Raw genomic sequence first — 17265 nt, 5'->3', positions numbered from 1 at the left:
CGTACATAATGCAGCCCAGTAAAATCTTTGTGAGTGGTGGCTCAGGGACATCTAGGTGGGCAATGCTCCATGTGTCATGTCACATGTTGGTAGGAGGAAAGCAGCATGCCTGGATTCCACAGGGAGAAGATAACAGAAGCTCCACACTTGGTGCTTCTCTGAACTCCCTCCCATGTGCTTCTTTGCTTGCTTGATTTCATTCTGTATGCCCTACTGTGATAAACCATAACTCTGTTTAATAAGCTTTGGTGAGCTCTGGGAGTCATTTTAGTGACTTACTAAATCTTAGGGAAGTTTTGGAAACCCGTGAACTTGCAGTTGGTGTCAGAAGCGAGAGCCATCTTGGGGACTTGCTCAAACTCTGTAGTTGTCCAACTCTACACAGCCCCTGATGGCTCCCCATCAGACTAAGACTAAATGCCAAATTCCTTACAACCACCTTCAGGCTCCACATGGCCTGACCCTGCTGCATCTCCACCTGTGTCATGTGGCTTCCCATCCATTGATTCTGCTCAGACACACTAACCTCCTGGTTCTTCTTTGAATACTTCCTCTTCAGCATCTTCTTCCATCTTCCTTCTGGAAGAAATGCTTTTCCCCCAGATTCCTACATGGCTCACACTCTCACCTCTTAACATTACTTACTCAGTAAAGCCAGTCCTGCTCACTCTCTTTAAAACTGCACCCATTCTTTGACACTGTCTATTGTCCTTTCCAACTTTATTTTTCACTGTGGGACTCAATCTGACATCTATTTTACCTTTTAAAATGTTTGTCATTGTCTATATCTCTCTCCTCTATTGAGTAAGTTGTATGTTGTTTTCACTGCTATATCAGCAGTGCTTAAAACCACACCAGGCATTAGGGTGCACCAGGTGAATATTGCATGAAGGAAAGAATGATTCATTTTTACTAGTCCTTTCTAGAATTCCAACATACCATCTCAAATAAAGTAATCACAAACACCAGTGGGCCATCACCTACATTAAAGATGGCCACAGACAAGGTATATTGCTGCGTGCCTAATTTTGCCTCAAAGGTCAGAAAAAAGTCATCCTTTCTTTCAAGAATTGCACATGCTATTTAATAAAATCACAGAAGCTCAGAGGTGGATAGGATCTAGCTAAGCCTCTTACAATTGTGGCATTGTCTTGCTTGTCCTCATACCTCTCACTTAGCACAGTGTGTGGTAGACAGTAGACATGCAATAATGGAACATCCATTAAGATGATTATTAAAGAGGTTACTCTGTGGAGTAGAAAAGACAATGCTTCCTTCTGATTTCATACATGCCGCTACTACTGGAATATTTATAATATGTGCATTATCTTTGTAATTAAAATTATTTTTGAGGAAAATGCTAATGAATAACAAGTGACCATTTAAATGACACAATGTTTGTTCCCTTTTTCTTACAAAAGAAGAGGATTTTACTTCTCCGGAGCAAACTTGTGTTAGATCCAGCACACTTGTATTCTAATTGTTATACTCAACATAGTTGGCGGGGTTGAGTATACTGGATTGCTTACCTGCTTTAAATTCTTCAATAAGGATAAGTGTATGCTCTGTAAAACATTCAGAAGTGGGAGATTGCTAAGAAGCTACTAAGAAGATAAACTGGGAACATGTAGCTTTCAAATATTCAAATAGACATATATTTCAGATATTCAAAGAGATAAATAGAAAATATTCATAAGCTATCAAAATAATTGTCATTATTAGTGTAAACTCACCAATTAGAGGAGAAAACAATTTTTTTCTTGAATAAAAAAGTATTTCCCCAATTAGGCTGGTTTTAGGGTGAAATATGCAAGAAACAAATTATTTTCTAAAGCTGTTCAGATGCCTTTATATCCAAATAAATAAAAATCTATTTCAAAAACCACTTGTGAACTCCATTTCAGGAAAAGTATTTGTATTTGCAATTTGGATTTTCACATATTTTTGGCATACCTAAAAGTTTCTCTTAAAACCATGTCAAAAGCACAAGAGAGACTCTCTCCAGCTCGTGAAGAAAGGCACTCATGTGCGGTAATTATTTAGTACGTTCTGCTAAATGTCACCTGAGCTTCTCTAGCTCCTGCAGGTGCAAAGCCCAGGGTATTAATTTAAATCAGTCAGGAGGTAAGGCAAAGTCTGACACTGAAGCATGCTAACTCAGCAGCGAGCTGTACAGTTAACAGAGAAAGGTACTGGACACCTGCCACCCTCCTCTACACAATCACATTGCAAGAATGGTTCCAAGGGGGGTGATGCTGCATTAGAACTTCATGTCAATTGGATCTTCCCTTAGAACTTCATGTCAACTGCATCTTCCCATAAAAAATTAGTGCCCCTGACAGTCTGATGTGCCTCAGTGAGGTTTCAGGGCTTTGAAGTGGAAAGAAACAAACAAAAGACGAAGAAAATTTCAAACAAAATAAGTAATATATCCCTTAGCCTCCAAGATAAACTAATTATTCTCTGTCTCCAAGGGTCATTAATTGTGCAATTCATCTTATTAAAAATGTTATATTCCAATTTTGAATTTCCTCAAAAAATAGAGACTATGGTCAGATTTTCTGATACCAGGAGGAGAAGGAGAAACACATGTGCAGAAGACACTAACGACCTGTGATCCGCAGAGTGCTACCCTGGAAAGATGAACAATCCTGGCTGTATGTGCCTACACTCCAAACTAAGAGAACATATAGGGGGTTCCAAAAAGTCAAGTCAAACTAAGGACATTTATACCCCAGTACACAGCTCAGGAGGAATATTTACATCACCAGCATCTTTGCAAGTCTGTGGCTTATTGACAGATGCCTTACTCATATTGAGGCTGCTTCAGTGGGAAAGGATAATATGCTCACAAGATCATCCAAAATGGATTTAGCAAGCTTTGGTTATGTAAGCACGCTTGCTCTTCCTCAGCTCTGCAGAAGTTAACTAAGAACTAGGCTAACCTCCAGTAGAAGGTGAGCCTTCTTAGAAATCTATAGAGTTTGGAAGTAAAAGATCTGAGCGTGAGTCCTGAATTTATCAGCCTTGTGTCTTTGGACCTCTTGCCATTGCCCAAGTTTCATTTTAAGGTGGAAATAACTGTATCCCCTAGTTTATATGATAATGAGTGGCTTACATGAGGTAATGAGCCTCTTAGCACAGAGGCTTTCTTATAGTAAGGGCTCAATAAATGGCAGTGATGATTTTCAATGGCTCATACACCTGCTAGAGTCGGGTTTCTCAACCACATGATTAGACCTGATAATCCTTTGTTGTCGAGGACTGTTCTGTGCAGCGTAGGATGTTTAGCAGCATCTCTGGGCCCTTTATGCACTAGATGCCAGTAACATCCCCTGCCTAGGCTGTCACAATCAAAAATGTCTCCAGACATTATCAAATGGCCCCTGGGAGCAAAATCACCTCTGGCTAAGAACCACTGCCCTGGAAATCAGCACCATTGTGAGTGCAAATGTTAATTACAGTCAAATAGCCTCTTGACCTAATTTGTTTTGAGCAATTATTAAATGCTATATTGTACATATTTTGTTAGTTTTTAAAAACCTCACCTCCACTCCTCTTCTGATGGCAACAGTACTCTCTTCATGCCTTCAGAGAACCACCCTCATTGCATTTGTACCCTGTGAGCTTTGTGTAAAGTGCAGTGCTTGACACATAGTATATATAATGACAGCAGAGAGTAGTAACATATCTCTCTTCTACTGAGATAGTGTGGGGAGATCTCAAAGCTCCTGAAAGTCACCATATGGAGCTAGAATGAAACTATTTTAGAAGAAACAGAACTGTCAAATAAAACCTGGGAATATCATTTGGACACTGAGCTAAGCCAAGCTTGAAGCCATCTTTACTCCTCAGACTTTGAGTTTATGGAAGTCAATGAGTTTCTTTTCTGTAGCAGTTTGGGTTGATACAGCTGCCTACCACATCCAGGCACTATTCCAGGTGTCTTTACATGTGCCTTTATTTAATCTTCATAGCAATCTTGTAAGACAAGTAATATATGTGTTCCCAATTTACAGGTTGCAATGAAATAAAGCTCAGTGAGTTAAGTGACATATCCACATTCCCACAGCTAGTATGTGATAGAACTGTAATTTTACTTCATTTCCTTCAACTTCCAGTTCAGTCTATTACACATGTCCCACTGTCAGCTTTGGTGGGGTGAAACAGGGCCACTGAGCAGGAATAACACTCAGTTCTAGTTCTAAGAGAGGTTGAATATGAGAAGAACTTTGTCCAAGAAAGATTTCCTGTGTTCTAGAGGACATTGTTAAGTTTTTGCAGATGCATGTGGGATATGTGAAAACTATTTGCTTAGACAGACAACTTCTGCTCACTTCTTTTTTTTTTTTTTTTTTTTTTTTTTTGAGACGGAGTCTGGCTCTGCCGCCCAGGCTGGAGTGCAGTGGCCGGATATCAGCTCACTGCAAGCTCCGCCTCCCGGGTTTACGCCATTCTCCTGCCTCAGCCTCCCGAGTAGCTGGGACTACAGGCGCCCGCCACCTCGCCGGCTAGTTTTTTGTATTTTTTTAGTAGAGACGGGGTTTCACCGTGTTAGCCAGGATGGTCTCGATCTCCTGACCTCGTGATCCACCCGTCTCGGCCTCCCAAAGTGCTGGGATTACAGGCTTGAGCCACCGCGCCCGGCCTCTGCTCACTTCTTGATGTGAGAGATGGGGAAAATTATATTGGTTAATATAAAACTGCCTTGTTTCAACATATCCAAAAATAGCCAAGGAAAAAATTATCTTCACTAATAAAGCAAGGCAGACATGAAAGCTTCATGCTTGGTGGAACACGAATGATCTTATTATCCTGAGCATCTTGATGGTAACTATAAAAATTTATCTTTATTTGAGTTTCAGGCAAAATATAAAATAGTAATTTTACCTTGCATTTAACACTAGCCTGCAAGCCCATGTTCTGCTCCAAAAGTGATCATAATAGAATACCAAAGATACTATTTAGGAGAAGCCCAGCATCCTTCGAGGTCATCTACATGCATTTCTGCCTTTACCTACAACAAACCTGCAAGAAAGTTATTACTCCAATAAATTTACAAGGAAAGTTAAGAACTTTGTTCAAGGTTAGCAGCTAGCAAAAAAAAAGAGATTACTCAGGGTCTCTCTAAATTCTGAATCAGTACTTCGTGTACTACACCATGCTGTTTGAGAAGTAAGATCCTAAGCATACAATTCCCACACTTTCCTTTCTGACCATTCAATCGCAAGTTTGCACCAGGCCTGCAAAACATGGCCAATGCATAAGAACAATGCTATTCAAAATCAATAAATATTCTATGTCCCCACAATACTGGAGATACAACATTGAGTGGCCCGGGTTGTGAATATTATAATCATCTAACCAATGGAGTTCTTGGATTAAATAAGCAAATGGATGGACTATAAAGGGGTCATCAAAGTCATGGAATAAAACACTTGTATCTTCCAAGTCAGCATGTTGGTAAAGACCATTGAAATAGTTCTGGAATTTATGTCACCAATATATCTTTTCATCCATCATTGTTTCACTTGAGCCGGTTCAATATCACCCACATCCATACCTATCTCCTCTATCCTACTGTCCACACAATGTGGTCAAAGTGACCTTTGTATACTTTTTTTTTTTTTTTGAGACAGAGTCTCACTGTGTCACCCAGGCTGGAGTGCAGTGGCTCGATCTCCACTCACTGCAAGCTCCGCCTCCTGGGTTCACGCCATTCTCCTGCCTCAGCCTCCCGAGTAGCTGGGACTACAGGCTCCCACCACCATGCCCGGCTAACTTTTTATATTTTTAGTAGAGATGGGGTTTCACCGTGTTAGCCAGGATGGTCTCGATCTCCTGACCTCGTGATCCGCCTGCCTCAGCCTCCCAAAGTGCTGGGATTACAGGTGTGAGCCATCGTGTCCGGCCCTTTATAAACTATTAACACAATTACATCACATACTCACACAACCCATATACACACATCTCATACACACACAGAGACTCAAACATACCAGCCTCCAAGTCTCTATGGTTTCCTACAGCACTTAGGAGAAATATCAACATCTTTTAAGTAATCACCTAAGTCCTTAGCAGTTCTATTGGATTTCAATATGAATAAACTAAACGTTTGCAGGATATGTATAGTGTTCATCCTGTACCTGGAAAATTAATAAGATAGTATGTTTTTAAGTTTAAAATAGACATGAGATACTAATAAAATTTACTAAGGTTTTGGTCTTCAAACATTGCCATAAAAAGCTATACACTTTTTCTACTACTATTTCCTGTAAATGGTAAATAAAAAATGATTTTAAAATATTAATAATTGAATAAGTACTGTCCAAAACAGATCTAAAGAGTCTTGATCGATGTAGAATTCTCTTACACATCAATATGAAATGTGAATGGAGGTGTTTTGAGATATATAGTCATAGAAAAGTCTATTTATATTATAAAACATTTTCAGTACTTAGATTTCACTGGTTATAGTTAATGCATAAATAATTTCTGAGACCTAAAGGAAAAAATACACCAACCTTACCAAAAAAATTATTAATTTTCTATAGGGATTTTCTTTTGTTGTTTTTTTCTTTTTTGAGATAAGGTCTCACTGTGTCGCCCAAGGCTGGACTGTAGTGGCATGATCATAGCTCACTGCAGCCTCGACCTCTGAGGCTCAAGTGATCCTCCCACCTCAGTGTCTGGAGCAGCAACTGAGACCACAGGTGTGTGGCACTATATGCCTGGCTAATTTTTTTTTCATTTAATTAGCTTTTATTTTTTTCTACAATATATCCAGTAATGAATAGGTATTCTGATTTTCCTTTTTTTAACTTTTGTTTTAAGTTCATGGGTACACGTGCAGGATGTACAGGTTTGTTACGTAGGTAAATTTGTGTCATGGTGACTTATTGTACAGATTATTTCATCATGCAGGTATTAAGCTTAGTATCCATTACTTATTTTTCCTGACCCTCTCCCTTCCCCATCCTCCAACCTCAGATAGGCCCCAGTATATGTTGTTCCCTCCTATGTATCCATGTGTTCTCATGATTTAACTCCCACTTATAAGTGAAAACATGTAGTATTTGGTTTTCCGTTCCTATATTGGTTTGCTAAGGTATTAGGCCTCCAGCTCCATCCTTGTCCTGGCAAAGGACATGATTCATTCTTTTTTATGGCTGCATAGTGGTCCATGGTATATATGTACTACATTTTCTTTATCCAGTCTATCATTGATGAGCATTTGGGTTGACTCCATGTCTTTGTTATTGTGAATAGTGCTGTGATGAATATACACGTGCAATTGTTTTTATAATAGAATAATGTTGGAGAGATGGGGTCTCCCTATGTTGCCCAGCCTGGTCTGAAACTCCTGGGCTCAAGCAATCCTCCTGTGTTGGCCTCCTGAAGTGCTTGGATTACAGGTATAAGCCACTGTCCTGGCCTGGGATTGTCTTATAAGAAGAATAAATAAGTAATTCTCACAAAACAAAAACATTGCTGTAAACATTAAACGCTTATTTTTTGTGATAACTTTTATAGTCTTTGAAAGATTCACCAACTTGTTTCTAGGTACTTAAAAATAAAATAGACCAGAAAAGAGCTATATGACAAGTATAAAGTAAAAAACTTTCCAGACAGTTGTAAGAACATCAAATTGATCATATTTCTGAAATGTAAATTTTAAATAATTGGGCTTTGATTTTTTTTAATGTAATTTTTTTTTTTTCCCCAAGATGGAATCTCACTCTGTCACCCAGCCTGGAGTGCAGTGGCACGATCTCAGCTCACCACAAGCTCCGTCTCCCAGGTTCACACCACTCTCATGCCTCAGCTTCCTGAGTAGCTGGGACTACAGGTGAAACGTAAATTTTAAATAATTGGGCTTTGTTCATTAAAATGGAATGAACAGATTAATTAGAGGGGACCACTACTGTTACCCATTCACGTGGACTGGGGTGTTTAGAACTTCTGTGTTTACTTTCCTTATATCAAGAGTCATATTCCTGTCAGGAGTAACTGTCTGCTTTTACAAGCAATTGTTATTTAACATCACAAGTTGATGGTTTTTAATTTCAGTGTAATGTCAGGCCATATACAGAAGAACTCATACTTCTTAAAATTTGGGCATTTAAAATTCTAAAATAGAAAATTTATCTGGCTAGGCGCGGTGGCTCACGCCTGCAATCCCAGCACTTTGGGAGGCCAAGGCGCGAGGTCAGGAGATCGAGACCATCCTGGCTAACCCGGTGAAAAACCCCGTCTCTACTAAAAATACAAAAAAATTAGTTGGCGTGGTGGTGGTGCCTATAGTACCAGCTACTCTGGAGGCTGAGGCAGGAGAATGGCGTGAACCCAGGAGGTGGAGCTTGCAGTGAGCCCAGATCGTGCCACTGCACTCCAGCCTGGGAGACAGAGCGACACTCCATCTCAAAAAACAAAACAAAACAAAACAAACAAACAAACAAACAGAAAAATCTGCAGTGTTCCCAAATGAATCCTAAATTCTGAGGGAAAAGTGAAGGACAAGGAAAATAGAATTCTAACTAGAGGAGTCTTTTTGTAGGTAGCAACCAACCCATATATTATTGGCACTATTTTATCTCTCCCAGATTAACCCTAAGAGGAAAAAGAGAAAACCCAGAAAGTGCTTAGTAGGTATCACAAAGAGCAAGTTTGAGCATTAATCTCTTCCAGTATTCATGGGAATCCTTACACTGTAAGCCAAATAGATGGAACTCAAGAAATTGCAGCTGGTAAAAACTCCATGGTCTCTCATATTAATAATCTACCATGGTTAACTCAGATGAGGAAACATAAGTGAAATAATAATATGAAAGTTTCCCAAAATCAAGAAGCTCGCCTCTGTTCAGCTTGACCCAGGAAATGGTACCTTGTTAACATTTCTACTTGGATCAACTTCAGTTTGTGGTGTGGAAACAAACTGTGTAACGAAAATTTGTGTCATGCGTGTGAAACATTAGAATCTTCCACAGGGGAGAAAAGCCATGTTGAATATATAAATATTTTACAAGACCCCTCCTATTATGTAATTGCAACTCTATGAATTTCTCAAGTGTATTTCAGTTGGGTCTCATATGTAAACCTACCGCCTCGTATGATGCGAGCCTAGTAAAAATGAACACACACACACACACAAAACAGAAAAATAGTCATTAAAAGTCATTAAACTCACCTCCCTGCCTCAAAAGTAAACCACGTAGTATCACGTCCATACCGCCGCAGGGCGCTTAGCGGCCAAGAGATGAGTTTGACTCTGGGATTCTGGATGTCCCAAAGACAGATATACTCATATGTAATCTGCAAGGCACATTCGCCATGTACATCTAAGTTAGGAGATGGCATCAAATACACATTGAATCTCTCTGGGAGAAAAACAAAGGGTTAGTCTAAAATCCCCAGGAATAAAACATCAAAGACATTGTAGGAACATAGAGGCATTTAAAAACAATTTAAGTTCACATTCTGGATTTTGGTTGCATATTCAGAAAGATAAACCTTTCCCATTAACTAACATTCCCAGAAAATAATTTCTTAAATGCAGATCCTATTAAATAACATAATAATGATACAGTCTGACTGTCAGCATACACTAAGCACATGAGCAACGACCATTTTTAGAATTTTTAAATTTGCATAATAAAAATGTGTATGCCAATAAAAGTCTAAAGCAATAAAACCATTAAAAACATTTTTTTTTTTCCTGCCAAGAACACATTAACTAGATCCACGCTTTTGTGCTCACAAAAGATGCAGGTGCAAAACAACTATGTCATGGTTTAACGTTATTAAAGTGATATTGATCAACTTGTAGTTTCTATAACTAAATGAATAAAACTGTATCCCAAATCATTTAAACAAAACTCCACAGTAATACTATGCACTTCACTGGCCAAGAATTTGGGAAAATGCCAATGCATATATTTGAACTAGTTTTAACAAAGAACTTTTTTTAGCAAAATACTGGAAAGAAATGTTCATTGCATATTTGGATGATTACTAAAATGCAACCAAAATTATTCTACATAAACGGCTTGGCTGATTACTGCAACCTAATTTTCATCCCTGCAGTTACAGTCATCATATTTCTGTTATATTTCTGGAAACTTCATTAAGAAGTTTTTGAGTCAAAGTCTTTTAGTGAAATATGAACAAAAATATTATTATAGCAAATATATTTCCAACTATACATCGTTATGATAGCTTGCCTACATATGACATTGTGGCATTAACAATTTTATATTAGTGGTATTTTAAATACATTGTTTTATAATAAGATAGTCATTTGAATTTTCATAGATTTTATTTGAATTTAGTAAATAGTAATGCCGAGATTGTGTTCATGAAATGTGTTTCATTATCTACTATTCAAAAATTTTAAATTATTTCATGCTCCCAATAAGCAAATATTCATTGATTGCTAGTAATTATTTGAAAAAAATGTATTCTAATTGAGCATATTTCCCCCTTGAAACTTCCAAGTAAGGAAGACTATCTATATTAAGTAAAAGGTAAGAGACATCATTATGAATCTATTTGCTTAGATGTTCTCTAAGTCCTACCTCACTCAAGAATAACAACAGGGGAGAGGTAGGAAAAAATAATAAAAATTTAAAAAGAATAACAGCAATAGTGGTAGAGTAACCATTTTATTTACAATCACTTGAAGTCATACTAACTAACATTGTAAAGGGCCTGAGAGGACTTAGTTGAATTTATGATAATCCTTGATACTTGTAGACCAGAGCTATTATTTTCATTTAACAGAAGAGGAAACGGAGGCACAGAAAGCTGCTGTGGGAAAGGTATCTCCTGGGCACCACCAATTTTTAAATTCAGACTGTGGTGCTGTCAGGATACTGCTTCCCAAATACAAATTTGTGAAAAGTGCTGATCTGAGCACTCTAGGTGAAAAAATGAATCATAATCAAAACCTGCCAGGTTTTCTTTATGCTTGGCTCCTATGTATCCTCTCTGCCTGGGGCATCCTGATTTAGTGAACCAGAGAAGCAGGAGCCTGGGGATTGGTTGTGTAACCCCATCAATGACTTAACTTCTCTGTAACTCAATTTTCCAACCTACAAAGAGGCTCCTCTGAATTATCCAGTGCCTCTAGGTCTCGGTCAATAACAATTCCATGGAGATGGGTTAGGGTAGACATGTTGTATCCAAAACAGTCACAGATTGTAAATGTGTCATGAAGACATAGTTCCAACTGGGAGGGACAGTATTTTTTTACTGACACTGGAGTGTGCACCTACAGAAAGAGTCAGTACAATTCCATCTCTGCCATGTCCGTAATCAAACCAGATGACCCACAGACCTTTCCATGGTGGCATGCCCTCATGATCAAGTCAGCCAGCTAAAGCAGAGCTCTGTGATCTGATCTACCCTATCCCCAGGCTCAGCTGTTAGGAGACAAAGAAATGATTCCTCACATCCAGGTTTGTTCTGTAAATCAACATTGATTTTTGCTGAAGTGTTCATGAATATTTTGGTTATTATTATTTTAAATTATTTATTCCCAGATTGAGTGCTGAGCTCAGAGTTGGCTCAAGTGTTTCGACAAAATATATATTTTTTTAATTACAGATTTTAGATGGGTTTAAATTTGGTGAAATATTCATAAAGTTTGAATTATATTGAAAGCATTGCAAAGCTGTTGATAACATTTTAAGTGAAAAAGGCAAGACCAAAAAATGCCCATGACATTTTAAAATCTGTACACTGTAAATATAGGCCCAACAGTATCGTCTAGAATCAAACACTAGTGAGCTAATGGAATTGAAGGAAGGTCTTTACTTCCTCTACATTTTAGTTTCCTCGTGTGCAAAATGAATTATACCCATACCATAGAGCTGCTATGAAATGTATTTATACCTATACCACAGGGCTATATGTAATTATACCTATACCATAGGATTGCTAGAAACGTATAATAAATAATCTGAGGTGAGTAAAGCATCTTCCAACAAACTGGCACATAGCAGGTTCCCCAAAATTTCTAATTGATATTATTAATGTGGATACATCCATGTTATGAATTGGAAAAAGAAAATAAGAAAAAGATACACTGAAATGTTAACACAGGTTGTGGATTCGATAAAAGGTTATTTTATTTATTTCTTTATACATTTTTATACCCCAAAAACTTTACATAATGAAGATGTCTTATATTTTATTAGATGGAGACAGAAGCAGTTTTGAAAAAGAGAGGAGAGAATTTTCTTTACATACCACTCTGTTCTCTCTCAACCCCAGTGGCCAGTAAGTCAGGCTCTCCAAGGCTGATGTCATTGATCCGTGTTCCCACACACTCCATCTGGAGTACTTTGCACCACTCATCGGCCTCAAGATCTGTGGAAATGTCCAAAAGATTAAACTGTGTGCCCAGCATCCATTCAGAATCTAAAAGCAAAAGACCCCTGCCCTGCCTGAGACAAACCTGATTCACAAGCAAAAGTCTTGGAGGTATCGTCATTGAAATAAATCCCTATGGCGTGTTTCTTGGTGCTCTTTGGCAATCGAGCTACGTTCTTCACATTGTTGAGTTCTGTAACCTGAAAATGAACAATTATAAATTTGACACACTCCCTGAATGAATGTCTCCAGTGTACACCACCAAAAGTGAGGCCCAGAAATCAGTACTGCACAGCACAGCTGAGCACAACCTGTTGAAAAAGTGTCTACTATCTGAAAGCTAAGATGTATTTAAGTGAATTTAGTGTTATCTGTAACACACAGCAAGAATGGTTAACAAGTTATCTTTCCTTATTAAATTTTCTGAAATGTATTAAGTGGAACAGGCTTAAAACTTTTTAGAGGAAGAACATTTTGGTTTTTCTTTTTTCTTTAGTTTTTTAAATCCTCCCAAAGACTCCCACTTGATCAACAGTTCTTATGTCTGTTTTGGTCTCTGTGGACAGACAGCCTTCTTTCTCAGCCGACTGCAAAAGCCTCCAAATATTCCATCCCTTCTGAGTACTCCCCATGTAAGTGTCTTAAACACATCAACCCAAGGAAGGGAAGGGAAGGAAGAGTGTTCCAATTCATAACCAGATTATTTCACTCTTGACCAGTCAGAGGTTGAGTGTCAAGAGTCTCAAAAATGACCCTTGACTTGAGGTCCAAATCATAGAAAGTACATAATGAATTTGGTTTTCCAAATATTTTCCCTTTGTCTCTGACTTACTCCTAGCTCCTCAATGGTTATGGGGCCTCTGTTTTAGGCTCTGAGAACACTACCCAGTGGCACCTTCTTCCTAGCAGGGAGGAAAGCCATCTCCACTAGACATTCTCTCTCTCCTTTCTCTATCTTATAATCCCTTGGCTCCTTTAACACTTTTGTAACCCCCCCCCCCCACCTTTCCACAACGTGTCTTGGCTCATTGTGTTTCCACAGTGGTCATCTCCTATCCAGTTACATCCGCATCCTCGGCTGCATTGGAGGCTTGGAATATTTGGGTCATGCCTGAGAGAAGGCTTACGTGGCTTCAGGATAAGTATTTACAAGATCAATAGCTTTTCACACTGACAAGTTTAACCTCTCTTTCATATATCTCTTTTGTGCTGTTACGCAAAAGCATCCGCTTTCCATCAATCTTTGCTTGCAATGATGTTGTGCCATTTCTCTCGTCTATTACTCTAAATTAAATAAGTACTTAGCTCAAGAAGCAGGGGGGAAGAGAAATAAATACCCTCTATGCACAACACTAATCTGATTATTTCATTTCTCTTCTTCATCTCCATCAGCCCTTTTTATAGCATAAATGCAAATTTCTTAGCATGAAATGTCATACCCCTGCTCCTCAAAAACTGCCCAAACATATAATGTCAGTGACTCAGCACTGTGTATCTTATTCTCCAACTACACCAAGTGCCTCAGGACTCACCAGATACAACTGTTGATTTGTTTGTTTATTTATTTGTTTATTTTTTTGCCACTACTCCAATTCAAGCCACTATCATCTTGTCACAACTACTTACTGGTCTTTCCACTTCCATTTTAATCCCCATTAATGTATGCTGCACATAGCAGATTTTTTTTTTTAAACATAAGTCTTGAAATATTGCTCTGCATAAACAGAACACGTCAGTGACTTCCCATTGTACTTGGGACAAAAGCCTGCATCCTTAGAATGACCACCAAGACCCCATGTGATCTTGTCCACACTATCTCACCAGTGTCCTCTCTATACTTTTCCCACGTGCTCTATGTCTCAGCCACAGTGGACTTCGTTCAGAACCATTGTTCTCCTGGCACACGACCTTCTCTATCTCTCCTTACGTCACTCCCATTCCCACATGTGTCTCAGTTTAAATCTCAGTTACCCACAGAGGCCCTATTGGACACCTCCCATCCTAACACCTAGTCAGTCTCAAGGCTACACCATCCAATGATGTCCTACATCTTTCCTGTGGGTTATTGGTTTCATGCTCATCTTGCCTGAAAAGTGAGAGTTACATACTACATTGGGCAGGAATAGGTTTTGTTTTTGGTTTTGTTTTGTTTTGCTCTGCTCATTATTGTGTTCCCTGAGTCAAACACAGAACCCCTCACATAGTGAGAACTCAATAATTGTAAGTGGACTATATGAATGAAAGACCCAACTCACCCATACATTTACTTGCATGGTGCTTCTGGAAGGCAAATGCCTCTCTCTCTCCTGCCTCTTTTCTCCAGGGAAATTTCACTTTTCCCTCAAGGTCTACTTCCTCTAGGAAACGTGCCCTGACCTTTGTGTCAACTAACATTTCTCTTCTCTCTGTTCTCATATATGCTGCATGAGGTTCTACTGTATTACCTGTTGTTGTACTTAATGTTTTTCTCTCCAGCACCCAGCTAGACTCGAGTTGCCCAGCAATGACTTACTGAAGGGCCAGACCAATGAAAATAATCATACTGATGCCAACATGCATTGGTCCCCACACATACGCCACGTAACATACTTAGCTTTTTTGTTTTGTTTTGTTTTGTTTTTTTCGAGATGGAGTCTCGCTCTGTTGCCCATGCTGATCTCAGCTCACTGCAACCTCCACCTGCCAGGTTCAAGCTATTCTCCTGCCTCAGCCTCCCGAGTAGCTGGAATTACAGGCACCCACCACCACATTCAGCTAATTTTTTTTTTTTTTTTTGTATTTTTAGTAGAGACAGGGTTTCACCATTTTGGCCAGGTTGGTCTCAAACTCCTGACCTTAGGTGATCTGCCCACCTCAGCCTGCCAAAGTGCTGGGATTATAGGTGTGAGCCACCGCACCCGGCCAGCATTTTTATGGATAATATCTCATTTGATCTTCATAAAATCTCTGTGAAATAAATATTATTATTATCACCTTTTCACAGATGAGGAAACTAGACTGCAAAAGGTTAAAGTCATACAACCAAGTTCACAGCTTAAAAAATGAAGCAAACTGACCCTAAAGCCTGTGCTTTTAACACATCTGAAACACTAATGACTAACTAAACACTTTCAGCCAGAGGATCTTTAGACCCTGAAAGCCACCTCTCATTTTAAGATCTCTTTCTTTTCAACCTGGTTAGAAATTGAGGTGGAAGTAGAATACGTATGCCAACTTTATTCTGACCCTCTAGTGAGACATTATGTAAGAATAGTCCACCCCAGCCAGACACACAGCAATGACTTTGAAACATGTGACTTCATTCCATCCCCATTAAGGGCAAAGAGGAAGAGATAGTCACCTGAAATGGTCAGGAAATGTAGGGGGAATTGTATGAGTCAGAACACTATTACCCATTTAGGAAATTGGTTTAGGAAATCAGTAACTGAACACCCCCGCTCAGGAGAAGCCAGTGACTGTTCCCAGAGCAGGCAGGGTCATAATTTTATGGGTCAAAGGACAATCAGATTTTAAGGCAACAGTCTCTGTCTCTACCTCAGAACTACACCCAGTGGGCATGTGCACACACACACACAACACATACGCACATACACACACACAACACACACAAGCCTTGTAATCTACACTAATTCATAATGTCATAATGGAAAAACTTCCTCAAAAAATGCTAAAGTAATAATTATGATAACTAAATTTTGCAGATATACTTACAAGTCACATAAAACTTTTCAAAGATGTATTTATTTCCACTGTCATTCCATTTTGCAAATGAGAAAACCAAGGCAAGACATGATAGTCCTCTTACAAAGAAATCTGCCTTATAAGAAATGCTAAAGGAAGTCCCTCAAGTTGAAATGAAAGTAACATGAAGATAGTAACATGAAAGCAAATGAAAACATATAATTTACTGGAAAAGGGGCGTATATATATACATATATATATACGCACACACACATACACAAATACATATTATAGTACTATAACATTGCATTACATGTAACATTACAAATATTGTATAAACAGCTTTTAATTTTGATACAGAAGTGAAAAGATAAAAGTATAAAAGCTATAAAATTATGTTAATGGATACATAATATAAAAACATGAAATTTGTTACAACAATAACATAAAGGAGTCTAGTGGAATAGTACAGTTTTTGTATGTGATTGAAGTCAAGTTGTTATCATCTTAAAATAGATGATCATAACTATAAAATGTGTTACATAAGCCCCACAGCAACCAGAAGAGAAATACCTGTAGCAAACACACAAAAGAAAATGAGGAAGGAATCAAAATATGATCCTAAATAATTTTTTAAATCACAAATAAGACAGCAAGAGAAAAAGATAAGGACAAAAGAGTTACAAGGAATATAGAAGATAATAAAATGATAAAAGTAAGTCATTTCCCATCAATACTTATGTGTTTTTATTATTTATTTATTATTATTGTTTTTAAACAGAGGCTCATTCTGTCACCCAGGCTAGAGCACAGTGGTGTGATCTCAGCTAACCTCTGCCTCCTGGGTTCAAGCGAGTCTCCTGCCTCAGCCTTCTGAGCAGCTAGGGCTATAGGTGTGCACCAATATGCCTAATTTTTTTTTTTTTTTTTTTTTTTTTTTTTGTAGAGACAGGGTTTTGCCATGTTGGCCAGGCTGACCTCAAGTGACCCACTCGCCTCAGCCTCCCAAAGTGCTAGGATTACACGTATTAGCCACCATGCCTGGTGTAGTAATTACTTTAAGTAGAAATAGATTAAACTGCCCTATCAAGATAAATTAAAAACCAGGTCCAATGATATGCTGTCTACAAGAGACTCACTTTAGATTTAAGGACACACATAGGCTGAGAGTGAAAACATGGAAAAAGATAACCCATACAAACAGCAATCAAA

The 17265-nt window shown here is 38.5% G+C and overlaps 1 protein-coding gene across 2 annotated transcripts in view; it reads right to left on the bottom strand.

Moving 5' to 3' along the window:
- The window catches only part of DOK5 (docking protein 5), a 172909-nt gene that overhangs the window by 50905 nt on the left and 104739 nt on the right, over window positions 1-17265 (bottom strand). For both annotated transcript variants that reach the window (XM_033186791.1, XM_033186789.1), the window contains exons 3-5: window positions 12458-12572; window positions 12250-12369; window positions 9188-9377 (exon numbers count right to left, since the gene is read on the bottom strand). In XM_033186791.1, coding sequence (XP_033042682.1) covers window positions 9188-9377; window positions 12250-12369; window positions 12458-12572 — 425 coding nt within the window. The remainder of the gene's footprint in view (window positions 1-9187; window positions 9378-12249; window positions 12370-12457; window positions 12573-17265) is intronic.

This window comes from Trachypithecus francoisi, unplaced genomic scaffold (genome assembly GCF_009764315.1).
Source record: "Trachypithecus francoisi isolate TF-2019V2 unplaced genomic scaffold, Tfra_2.0 Lachesis_group21, whole genome shotgun sequence".
Classification (NCBI taxonomy): domain Eukaryota; kingdom Metazoa; phylum Chordata; class Mammalia; order Primates; family Cercopithecidae; genus Trachypithecus; species Trachypithecus francoisi.
Note: the sequence above shows the minus strand (reverse complement) of the source record. Positions and strands in the feature narration are given on the sequence as shown.